Consider the following 13,091-nt stretch of genomic DNA (forward strand, 5'->3'; position numbering starts at 1 on the left):
GACAGACATCCTCTCTTTTTCCTCTTTGGCAACAACACTTATTCTATCAAAGGGTTAAAGGACGGACAATTTTCTGTTTCCAATTTGTAAAAAGCATTTGTTGACTGTAATTGTTCTCCACATTCGCTAAATGAAATACGCTCTTGGAGGTGAAATAAATAAGGTTTTCTGGACCAATGTTGATATTTTGATTGCTTTATGTGGAAGGTCAATAAGGAAGCTCAATCGAGGAGCACACAATCCTATTTTAATTTCTTCCAGGGGTGCTCCGGATTAGATAGGGACTGGCAAGCAGGGTTCAAATTACCCAGTGGAAATTGGAAACATTTATGAAGGTTAATTTAACTGACATTTTGGGACGTTCTAGGGGGGTGCTCATAATCTCTAGGGGGTGCCCAACATATCTCGGAGGTGCCTGACATCAAAGTGTTTGACTTGTGGGGGGGGGTCCACATCGATATTAAAATGATCACCCCTCCTAACGCCAACCCCGTTTATGCATGCAGATGAAGACAGGCTGTCCCTTAAGAGTAAAGTCTCTCCAGATGAAGACAGGCTGTCTCTTAAGAGTAAAGTCTCTCCACCTCCCAGAGAGTTGAGGTTTATATTCAGTGCCTCGTCCAATGAACACCCAACCAATTAAATCACATGACGCACGGAGACGATGGAGACACTCCAGACAAATGGCTTCTATCTCCTGTCAGTTGCCCCTTGATTACGTGTCTGTCCAGGGAAGCTCTGATTCACAGCTGTAGGTCGTTGGTTGGTCTTGATTAAGTGTCTGTCCAGGGAAGCTCTGATTCACAGCTGTAGGTGGTTGGTGGGTCTTGATTAAGTGTCTGGTCAGGGAAGCTCTGATTCACAGCTGTAGGTGGTTGGTGGGTCTTGATCAAGTGTCTGGTCAGGGAAGCTCTGATTCCCAGCTGTAGGTGGTTGGTTGGTCTTAAATGTCTGTCCAGGGAAGCTCTGATTCACAGCTGTAGGTGGTTGGTGGGTCTTGATCAAGTGTCTGTCCAGGGAAGCTCTGATTCCCAGCTGTAGGTGGTTGGTGGGTCTTGATCAAGTGTCTGGACAGGGAAGCTCTGATTCCCAGCTGTAGGTGGTTGGTTGGTCTTGATCAAGTGTCTGTCCAGGGAAGCTCTGATTCCCAGCTGTAGGTGGTTGGTGGGTCTTGATTAAGTGTCTGGTCAGGGAAGCTCTTATTCCCAGCTGTAGGTGGTTGGTGGGTCTTGATTAAGTGTCTGTCCAGGGAAGCTCTGATTCACAGCTGTAGGTGGTTGGTGGGTCTTGATTAAGTGTCTGTCCAGGGAAGCTCTGATTCCCAGCTGTAGGTGGTTGGTGGGTCTTGATTAAGTGTCTGTCCAGGGAAGCTCTGATTCACAGCTGTAGGTGGTTGGTGGGTCTTGATTAAGTGTCTGTCCAGGGAAGCTCTGATTCACAGCTGTAGGTGGTTGGTGGGTCTTGATTAAGTGTCTGTCCAGGGAAGCTCTGATTCCCAGCTGTAGGTGGTTGGTGGGTCTTAAGTGTCTGGTCAGGGAAGCTCTGATTCCCAGCTGTAGGTGGTTGGTTGGTCTTAAATGTCTGTCCAGGGAAGCTCTGATTCACAGCTGTAGGTGGTTGGTTGGTCTTGATCAAGTGTCTGTCCAGGGAAGCTCTGATTCCCAGCTGTAGGTGGTTGGTTGGTCTTGATTAAGTGTCTGTCCAGGGAAGCTCTGATTCACAGCTGTAGGTGGTTGGTTGGTCTTGATCAAGTGTCTGTCCAGGGAAGCTCTGATTCCCAGCTGTAGGTGGTTGGTGGGTCTTAAGTGTCTGGTCAGGGAAGCTCTGATTCCCAGCTGTAGGTGGTTGGTTGGTCTTGATCAAGTGTCTGGTCAGGGAAGCTCTGATTCACAGCTGTAGAGGTAAACTAAGCTTATTAGGTTGCAGTGTCAGTTCCAGAGGGAGGAAGAGCTTCCCTGTTCAGGAGCTGGTACTACCTGGCAGCCTATTCCCTATTTAGTGCACCACTTTTGTCCAGAGGTTTATGACGGCTCTAGTCAAAAGTAGTGCACTACATAGGGAATAGGGTACAGTTTAGTGTGCAACCCTAATCTGTATCGCTACTCCACCCCGACCTCCAAGCGCTTGACTGAGTATTTATAGCAATCCCATCAACATTCCTGCATTATTCACCTCACCAGAGAGGCAGGCAGGTTTCTAATCTACAAGGACATCAGCCATGCTGCTCAATTTTCTCACTCCAATCGCCATATTGTAAACGCTTTTTGGGGGGTTCGTCCCAAATGGCACCCTATTCCCTACATAGTGCACTACTTTTGACCAGGAATAGGGTGCTATTTGGGATTCCCCCGTATTAATGTTGACAGGGTCTAGGCAGTGTAAATGAGTGTTACCCAGCCGCTGAGGTGTCGTTGTGAATTGATTGCGTGTGAATAGATAGTTTGGGTTGTTAACCCTGTGGCAACATTAAATGATCAACCGCTATACACTTACTTACCTTCTCACGGTTGGAAAAAGATATTAACAAATACTTTCCACCGAATGAGTTCTCTCTCTCTCGCATTAGTGTGCGTCGGTCTTTGTAAAATGTCAACATGCCACTTTATAAAATGGAGTGTTTTCTGCTTCAGGGGCAAAAGGAGAATATAAGATCATTGTAAAAAATGTGTGAAGGTTAAACTGCTGGTTAATGTTCCTTGAGTCTCCATTAAATAGCAATAAGAATGACATATTAGATTGGCTGTGCTTTACTTATCAGATCAACTGGGGTTGGCAGTGGTACAGTAAAGTCTGGTGGTTGTCGGGAGATTTTACACCACTTTGATTCAGCTTCTGCTTGGTCTTGGTAACAACGGTTATAAAGGGCTACAGTATCAAATCAAATCAAATCACATTTTATTTGTCACATACACATGGTTAGCAGATGTTAATGCGAGTGTAGCGAAATGCTTGTGCTTCTAGTTCCGACAATGCAGTAATAACCTAACGAGTAATCTAACCTAACAATTCCACAACTACTACCTTATACACACAAGTGTAAAGGGATAAAGAATATGGACATAAAGATATATGAATAAGTGATGGTACAGAACGGCATAGGCAAGATGCAGTAGATGGTATCGAGTACAGTATATACATATACATTATATTAAGTGGCACTGTAGGTAGATAAAGACCTACAGTAGGTAGATAAAGACCTACAGTACATAGATAAATACCTACAGTATGTAGATAAAGACCTACAGTATGTAGATAAAGACCTACAGTATGTAGATAAAGACCTACAGTAGGTAGATAAAGACCTACAGTATGTAGATAAAGACCTACAGTACATAGATAAAGACCTACAGTATGTAGATAGAGACCTACAGTAGGTAGATAAAGACCTACAGTATGTAGATAAAGACCTACAGTACATAGATAAAGACCTACAGTATGTAGATAGAGACCTACAGTATGTAGATAAAGACCTACAGTAGGTAGATAAATACCTACAGTATGTAGATAAAGACCTACAGTATGTAGATAAAGACCTACAGTACATAGATAAAGACCTACAGTATGTAGATAAATAGCTACAGTATGTAGATAAAGACCTACAGTATGTAGATAAAGACCTACAGTATGTAGATAAAGACCTACAGTAGGTAGATAAAGACCTACAGTATGTAGATAAAGACCTACAGTACATAGATAAAGACCTACAGTATGTAGATAAATAGCTACAGTAGGTAGATAAAGACCTACAGTATGTAGATAAAGACCTACAGTATGTAGATAAAGACCTACAGTATGTAGATAAAGACCTACAGTATGTAGATAAAGACCTACAGTAGGTAGATAAAGACCTACAGTAGGTAGATAAAGACCTACAGTATGTAGATAAAGACCTACAGTAGGTAGATAAAGACCTACAGTATGTAGATAAAGACCTACAGTATGTAGATAAAGACCTACAGTAGGTAGATAAAGACCTACAGTAGGTAGATAAAGACCTACAGTACATAGATAAAGACCTACAGTATGTAGATAAAGACCTACAGTACATAGATAAAGACCTACAGTACATAGATAAAGACCTATAGTAGGTAGATAAAGACCTACAGTTCATAGATAAAGGGATACAGTATGTAGATAAAGGGATACAGTATGTAGATAAAGACCTACAGTATGTAGATAAATACCTACAGTATGTAGATAAAGGGATACAGTATGTAGATAAAGACCTACAGTATGTAGATAAAGACCTACAGTAGGTAGATAAAGACGTACAGTATGTAGATAAAGACCTACAGTATGTAGATAAAGACCTACAGTATGTAGATAAAGACCTACAGTAGGTAGATAAAGACCTACAGTACATAGATAAAGACCTACAGTATGTAGATAAAGACCTACAGTAGGTAGATAAAGACCTACAGTAGGTAGATAAAGACCTACAGTACATAGATAAAGACCTACAGTAGGTAGATAAAGGGATACAGTATGTAGATAAAGACCTACAGTAGGTAGATAAAGGGATACAGTATGTAGATAAAGACCTACAGTATGTAGATAAAGACCTACAGTATGTAGATAAAGACCTACAGTATGTAGATAGACCTACAGTATGTAGATAAAGACCTACAGTATGTAGATAAAGACCTACAGTTCGTAGATAAAGACCTACAGTATGTAGATAAAGACCTACAGTATGTAGATAAAGACCTACAGTATGTAGATAAAGACCTACAGTTCGTAGATAAAGACCTACAGTATGTAGATAAAGACCTACAGTATGTAGATAAAGACCTACAGTATGTAGATATAGACCTACAGTATGTAGATAGAGATACAGTATGTAGATAAAGACCTACAGTATGTAGATAAAGACCTACAGTATGTAGATAAAGACCTACAGTATGTAGATAAAGACCTACAGTAGGTAGATAAAGACCTACAGTATGTAGATAAAGACCTACAGTATGTAGATAAAGACCTACAGTATGTAGATAGACCTACAGTATGTAGATAAAGACCTACAGTATGTAGATAAAGACCTACAGTATGTAGATAAAGACCTACAGTATGTAGATAAAGACCTACAGTATGTAGATAGAGACCTACAGTATGAAGATAAAGGGATACAGTATGTAGATAAAGACCTACAGTATGAGATAAAGACCTACAGTATGACCTACAGTATGAAGATAAAGAGATACAGTATGTAGATAAAGACCTACAGTATGAAGATAAAGACCTACAGTATGTAGATAAAGACCTACAGTATGTAGATAAAGACCTACAGTATGTAGATAAAGACCTACAGTTCGTAGATAAAGACCTACAGTATGTAGATAAAGACCTACAGTATGTAGATAAAGACCTACAGTATGTAGATATAGACCTACAGTATGTAGATAGAGATACAGTATGTAGATAAAGACCTACAGTATGTAGATAAAGACCTACAGTATGTAGATAAAGACCTACAGTATGTAGATAAAGACCTACAGTAGGTAGATAAAGACCTACAGTATGTAGATAAAGACCTACAGTATGAAGATAAAGACCTACAGTACGTAGATAAAGACCTACAGTATGTAGATAAAGACCTACAGTATGTAGATAAAGACCTACAGTATGAAGATAAAGACCTACAGTATGTAGATAAAGGGATACAGTATGTAGATAAAGGGATACAGTATGTAGATAAAGACCTACAGTAGGTAGATAAAGACCTACAGTAGGTAGATAAAGACCTACAGTACATAGATAAAGACCTACAGTAGGTAGATAAAGACCTACAGTAGGTAGATAAAGACCTACAGTAGGTAGATAAAGACCTACAGTACATAGATAAAGACCTACAGTAGGTAGATAAAGACCTACAGTAGGTAGATAAAGACCTACAGTAGGTAGATAAAGACCTACAGTATGTAGATAAAGGGATACAGTATGTAGATAAAGACCTACAGTACGTAGATAAAGACCTACAGTATGTAGATAAAGACCTACAGTATGTAGATAAAGACCTACAGTATGTAGATAGACCTACAGTAGTTTGATAAAGACCTACAGTAGATAAAGACCTACAGTAGGTAGATAAAGACCTACAGTATGTAGATAAAGACCTACAGTATGTAGATAAAGACCTACAGTATGAAGATAAAGACCTACAGTAGGTAGATAAAGACCTACAGTAGGTAGATAAAGACCTACAGTATGAAGATAAAGACCTACAGTATGTAGATAAAGACCTACAGTATGTAGATAAAGACCTACAGTATGTAGATAAAGACCTACAGTAGGTAGATAAAGGGATACAGTAGGTAGATAGACCTACAGTATGTAGATAAAGAGATACAGTATGTAGATAAAGACCTACAGTATGAAGATAAAGACCTACAGTAGGTAGATAAAGACCTACAGTACGTAGATAAAGGGATACAGTACGTAGATAAAGACCTACAGTATGAAGATAAAGACCTACAGTAGGTAGATAAAGACCTACAGTATGTAGATAAAGACCTACAGTAGGTAGATAAAGGGATACAGTATGTAGATAAATACCTACAGTATGTAGATAAATAGCTACAGTATGTAGATAAATACCTACAGTATGTAGATAAAGACCTACAGTAGGTAGATAAAGGGATACAGTAGGTAGATAAAGACCTACAGTATGTAGATAAATAGCTACAGTATGTAGATAAAGACCTACAGTACGTAGATAAAGACCTACAGTATGTAGATAAAGACCTACAGTAGGTAGATAAAGACCTACAGTAGGTAGATAAAGACCTACAGTAGGTAGATAAAGACCTACAGTAGGTAGATAAAGACCTACAGTAGGTAGATAAAGACCTACAGTAGGTAGATAAAGACCTACAGTAGGTAGATAAAGACCTACAGTACATAGATAAAGACCTACAGTAGGTAGATAAAGACCTACAGTAGGTAGATAAAGACCTACAGTAGGTAGATAAAGACCTACAGTACATAGATAAAGACCTACAGTAGGTAGATAAAGACCTACAGTAGGTAGATAAAGACCTACAGTAGGTAGATAAAGACCTACAGTACATAGATAAAGACCTACAGTAGGTAGATAAAGACCTACAGTAGGTAGATAAAGACCTACAGTAGGTAGATAAAGACCTACAGTAGGTAGATAAAGACCTACAGTTCGTAGATAAAGACCTACAGTAGGTAGATAGACCTACAGTATGTAGATAAAGACCTACAGTACATAGATAAAGACCTACAGTAGGTAGATAAATACCTACAGTAGGTAGATAAATACCTACAGTATGTAGATAAAGACCTACAGTATGTAGATATAGACCTACAGTAGGTAGATAAAGGGATACAGTATGTAGATAAAGACCTACAGTAGGTAGATAAAGACCTACAGTAGGTAGATAAAGGGATACAGTATTTAGATAAAGACCTACAGTAGGTAGATAAAGACCTACAGTAGGTAGATAAAGGGATACAGTATGTAGATAGACCTACAGTATGTAGATAAAGACCTACAGTACATAGATAAAGACCTACAGTAGGTAGATAAATACCTACAGTAGGTAGATAAAGACCTACAGTAGGTAGATAAAGACCTACAGTACGTAGATAAAGGGATACAGTATGTAGATAAAGACCTACATTATGAAGATAAAGACCTACAGTACGTAGATAAAGGGATACAGTATGTAGATAAATACCTACAGTAGGTAGATAAAGACCTACAGTATGTAGATAAAGACCTACAGTATGTAGATAAATACCTACAGTAGGTAGATAAAGACCTACAGTATGTAGATAAAGACCTACAGTAGGTAGATAAAGACCTACAGTATGTAGATAAAGACCTACAGTAGGTAGATAAAGACCTACAGTATGTAGATAAAGACCTACAGTATGTAGATAAAGACCTACAGTATGTAGATAAATACCTACAGTATGTAGATAAAGACCTACAGTACGTAGATAAAGGGATACAGTATGTAGATAAAGACCTACAGTATGTAGATAAAGACCTACAGTAGGTAGATAAAGACCTACAGTAGGTAGATAAAGACCTACAGTATGTAGATAAAGACCTACAGTAGGTAGATAAAGACCTACAGTATGTAGATAAAGACCTACAGTATGTAGATAAAGACCTACAGTAGGTAGATAAAGACCTACAGTAGGTAGATAAAGACCTACAGTACATAGATAAAGACCTACAGTATGTAGATAAAGACCTACAGTACATAGATAAAGACCTACAGTACATAGATAAAGACCTACAGTAGGTAGATAAAGACCTACAGTTCATAGATAAAGGGATACAGTATGTAGATAAAGGGATACAGTATGTAGATAAAGACCTACAGTATGTAGATAAATACCTACAGTATGTAGATAAAGGGATACAGTATGTAGATAAAGACCTACAGTATGTAGATAAAGACCTACAGTAGGTAGATAAAGACGTACAGTATGTAGATAAAGACCTACAGTATGTAGATAAAGACCTACAGTATGTAGATAAAGACCTACAGTAGGTAGATAAAGACCTACAGTACATAGATAAAGACCTACAGTATGTAGATAAAGACCTACAGTAGGTAGATAAAGACCTACAGTAGGTAGATAAAGACCTACAGTACATAGATAAAGACCTACAGCAGGTAGATAAAGGGATACAGTATGTAGATAAAGACCTACAGTAGGTAGATAAAGGGATACAGTATGTAGATAAAGACCTACAGTATGTAGATAAAGACCTACAGTATGTAGATAAAGACCTACAGTATGTAGATAGACCTACAGTATGTAGATAAAGACCTACAGTATGTAGATAAAGACCTACAGTTCGTAGATAAAGACCTACAGTATGTAGATAAAGACCTACAGTATGTAGATAAAGACCTACAGTATGTAGATAAAGACCTACAGTTCGTAGATAAAGACCTACAGTATGTAGATAAAGACCTACAGTATGTAGATAAAGACCTACAGTATGTAGATATAGACCTACAGTATGTAGATAGAGATACAGTATGTAGATAAAGACCTACAGTATGTAGATAAAGACCTACAGTATGTAGATAAAGACCTACAGTATGTAGATAAAGACCTACAGTAGGTAGATAAAGACCTACAGTATGTAGATAAAGACCTACAGTATGTAGATAAAGACCTACAGTATGTAGATAGACCTACAGTATGTAGATAAAGACCTACAGTATGTAGATAAAGACCTACAGTATGTAGATAAAGACCTACAGTATGTAGATAAAGACCTACAGTATGTAGATAGAGACCTACAGTATGAAGATAAAGGGATACAGTATGTAGATAAAGACCTACAGTATGAAGATAAAGACCTACAGTATGAAGATAAAGAGATACAGTATGTAGATAAAGACCTACAGTATGAAGATAAAGACCTACAGTATGTAGATAAAGACCTACAGTATGTAGATAAAGACCTACAGTATGAAGATAAAGACCTACAGTACGTAGATAAAGACCTACAGTATGTAGATAAAGACCTACAGTATGTAGATAAAGACCTACAGTATGAAGATAAAGACCTACAGTATGAAGATAAAGACCTACAGTATGTAGATAAAGGGATACAGTATGTAGATAAAGACCTACAGTAGGTAGATAAAGACCTACAGTAGGTAGATAAAGACCTACAGTACATAGATAAAGACCTACAGTAGGTAGATAAAGACCTACAGTAGGTAGATAAAGACCTACAGTAGGTAGATAAAGACCTACAGTACATAGATAAAGACCTACAGTAGGTAGATAAAGACCTACAGTAGGTAGATAAAGACCTACAGTAGGTAGATAAAGACCTACAGTATGTAGATAAAGGGATACAGTATGTAGATAAAGACCTACAGTACGTAGATAAAGACCTACAGTGTGTAGATAAAGACCTACAGTATGTAGATAAAGACCTACAGTATGTAGATAGACCTACAGTAGTTTGATAAAGACCTACAGTAGATAAAGACCTACAGTAGGTAGATAAAGACCTACAGTATGTAGATAAAGACCTACAGTATGTAGATAAAGACCTACAGTATGAAGATAAAGACCTACAGTATGTAGATAAATACCTACAGTATGTAGATAAAGACCTACAGTATGTAGATAAAGACCTACAGTATGTAGATAAAGACCTACAGTATGTAGATAAAGACCTACAGTAGGTAGATAAAGGGATACAGTAGGTAGATAGACCTACAGTATGTAGATAAAGAGATACAGTATGTAGATAAAGACCTACAGTATGAAGATAAAGACCTACAGTAGGTAGATAAAGACCTACAGTACGTAGATAAAGGGATACAGTACGTAGATAAAGACCTACAGTATGAAGATAAAGACCTACAGTAGGTAGATAAAGACCTACAGTATGTAGATAAAGACCTACAGTAGGTAGATAAAGGGATACAGTATGTAGATAAATACCTACAGTATGTAGATAAATAGCTACAGTATGTAGATAAATACCTACAGTATGTAGATAAAGACCTACAGTAGGTAGATAAAGGGATACAGTAGGTAGATAAAGACCTACAGTATGTAGATAAATAGCTACAGTATGTAGATAAAGACCTACAGTACGTAGATAAAGACCTACAGTATGTAGATAAAGACCTACAGTAGGTAGATAAAGACCTACAGTAGGTAGATAAAGACCTACAGTAGGTAGATAAAGACCTACAGTAGGTAGATAAAGACCTACAGTAGGTAGATAAAGACCTACAGTAGGTAGATAAAGACCTACAGTAGGTAGATAAAGACCTACAGTACATAGATAAAGACCTACAGTAGGTAGATAAAGACCTACAGTAGGTAGATAAAGACCTACAGTAGGTAGATAAAGACCTACAGTACATAGATAAAGACCTACAGTAGGTAGATAAAGACCTACAGTAGGTAGATAAAGACCTACAGTAGGTAGATAAAGACCTACAGTACATAGATAAAGACCTACAGTAGGTAGATAAAGACCTACAGTAGGTAGATAAAGACCTACAGTAGGTAGATAAAGACCTACAGTTCGTAGATAAAGACCTACAGTAGGTAGATAGACCTACAGTATGTAGATAAAGACCTACAGTACATAGATAAAGACCTACAGTAGGTAGATAAATACCTACAGTAGGTAGATAAATACCTACAGTATGTAGATAAAGACCTACAGTATGTAGATATAGACCTACAGTAGGTAGATAAAGGGATACAGTATGTAGATAAAGACCTACAGTAGGTAGATAAAGACCTACAGTAGGTAGATAAAGGGATACAGTATTTAGATAAAGACCTACAGTAGGTAGATAAAGACCTACAGTAGGTAGATAAAGGGATACAGTATGTAGATAGACCTACAGTATGTAGATAAAGACCTACAGTACATAGATAAAGACCTACAGTAGGTAGATAAATACCTACAGTAGGTAGATAAAGACCTACAGTAGGTAGATAAAGACCTACAGTACGTAGATAAAGGGATACAGTATGTAGATAAAGACCTACATTATGAAGATAAAGACCTACAGTACGTAGATAAAGGGATACAGTATGTAGATAAATACCTACAGTAGGTAGATAAAGACCTACAGTATGTAGATAAAGACCTACAGTATGTAGATAAATACCTACAGTAGGTAGATAAAGACCTACAGTATGTAGATAAAGACCTACAGTAGGTAGATAAAGACCTACAGTATGTAGATAAAGACCTACAGTAGGTAGATAAAGACCTACAGTATGTAGATAAAGACCTACAGTAGGTAGATAAATACCTACAGTATGTAGATAAAGACCTACAGTACGTAGATAAAGGGATACAGTATGTAGATAAAGACCTACAGTATGAAGATAAAGACCTACAGTAGGTAGATAAAGGGATACAGTATGTAGATAAATACCTACAGTAGGTAGATAAAGACCTACAGTATGTAGATAAAGACCTACAGTAGGTAGATAAAGACCTACAGTATGTAGATAAAGACCTACAGTAGGTAGATAAAGACCTACAGTATGTAGATAAAGACCTACAGTATGTAGATAAAGACCTACAGTAGGTAGATAAATACCTACAGTAGTTTGATAAATACCTACAGTAGGTAGATAAAGACCTACAGTAGGTAGATAAATACCTACAGTATGTAGATAAAGACCTACAGTATGTAGATAAAGACCTACAGTATGTAGATAAAGACCTACAGTATGTAGATAAAGACCTACAGTAGGTAGATAAATACCTACAGTATGTAGATAAAGACCTACAGTATGTAGATAAAGACCTACAGTATGTAGATAAAGACCTACAGTAGTTTGATAAATACCTACAGTACGTAGATATAAGTTGATTGATTCATAATTGATGGGATATTTTCCAGATTCTCAATGCTCTTACATAGTAAGGAGGTAAAGTCACCTCATCTGATCAATCAATCATCCGTGAATCAATTAATGGATCCATTTATCAGAACAGTCCCCTAACCTCTCCTCCTCCTCCTCCTCCTCTTCCCCTCAGGTTGCTTCCTGTTCTGCTGGACCCCGTTCTTCGTCGTCCACACCACGCGGGCCCTGTGTGCTACCTGCTACATCCCACAGGCCCTGATAAGCACCGTCACCTGGCTGGGCTACGTCAACAGCGCCCTCAACCCCATTATCTACACGGTCTTCAACACGGAGTTCAGGAAGTTCTTCAAGAAGTCCCTCCACTCATTCAGCTGCTGCTGACATCAGCCCCACACCGGAGGGACAATGGTAGCTCTAACCGTACTCTCACAGAAGGCGTATACTACTGCACAGGCATTTCTAAGGGCCAGGGTTAGGGTCAATTCAGAAGGTACACAAAAAAATGTCCAATTATCTTCAATGCTTTTCAGTGAGGAGAATGTGGAATTGGATTTTGGTTTGACTTTCTTAATTGTCTGGGGATGGCCCAGGGCTACATCTGTATCTATTGCTCTGGGGTGGCCAACCCTCCTCCTGGACAGCTACTTAGTGAGCAGGTTTTTGCTCCAACCCTACCCTAAACAGATGACCTTGATTAGCTGATTCAGCAGGGATGGAGTAAAAAC

General features: G+C 38.1%; 1 protein-coding gene across 1 annotated transcript in view; it reads left to right on the forward strand.

Annotated features, from left to right (window-relative positions):
• The window catches only part of LOC120037912 (D(4) dopamine receptor-like), a 32,090-nt gene extending 19,343 nt beyond the window's left edge, over window positions 1-12,747 (forward strand). Inside the window, exon 4 of the mRNA XM_038983875.1 lies at window positions 12,539-12,747. Within this exon, the coding sequence (XP_038839803.1) occupies window positions 12,539-12,747 (209 nt within the window). The remainder of the gene's footprint in view (window positions 1-12,538) is intronic.
• The last annotated feature ends 344 nt before the right edge of the window (window positions 12,748-13,091 follow it).

Source organism: Salvelinus namaycush, unplaced genomic scaffold, assembly GCF_016432855.1.
Source record: "Salvelinus namaycush isolate Seneca unplaced genomic scaffold, SaNama_1.0 Scaffold198, whole genome shotgun sequence".
NCBI classification, from domain to species: domain Eukaryota; kingdom Metazoa; phylum Chordata; class Actinopteri; order Salmoniformes; family Salmonidae; genus Salvelinus; species Salvelinus namaycush.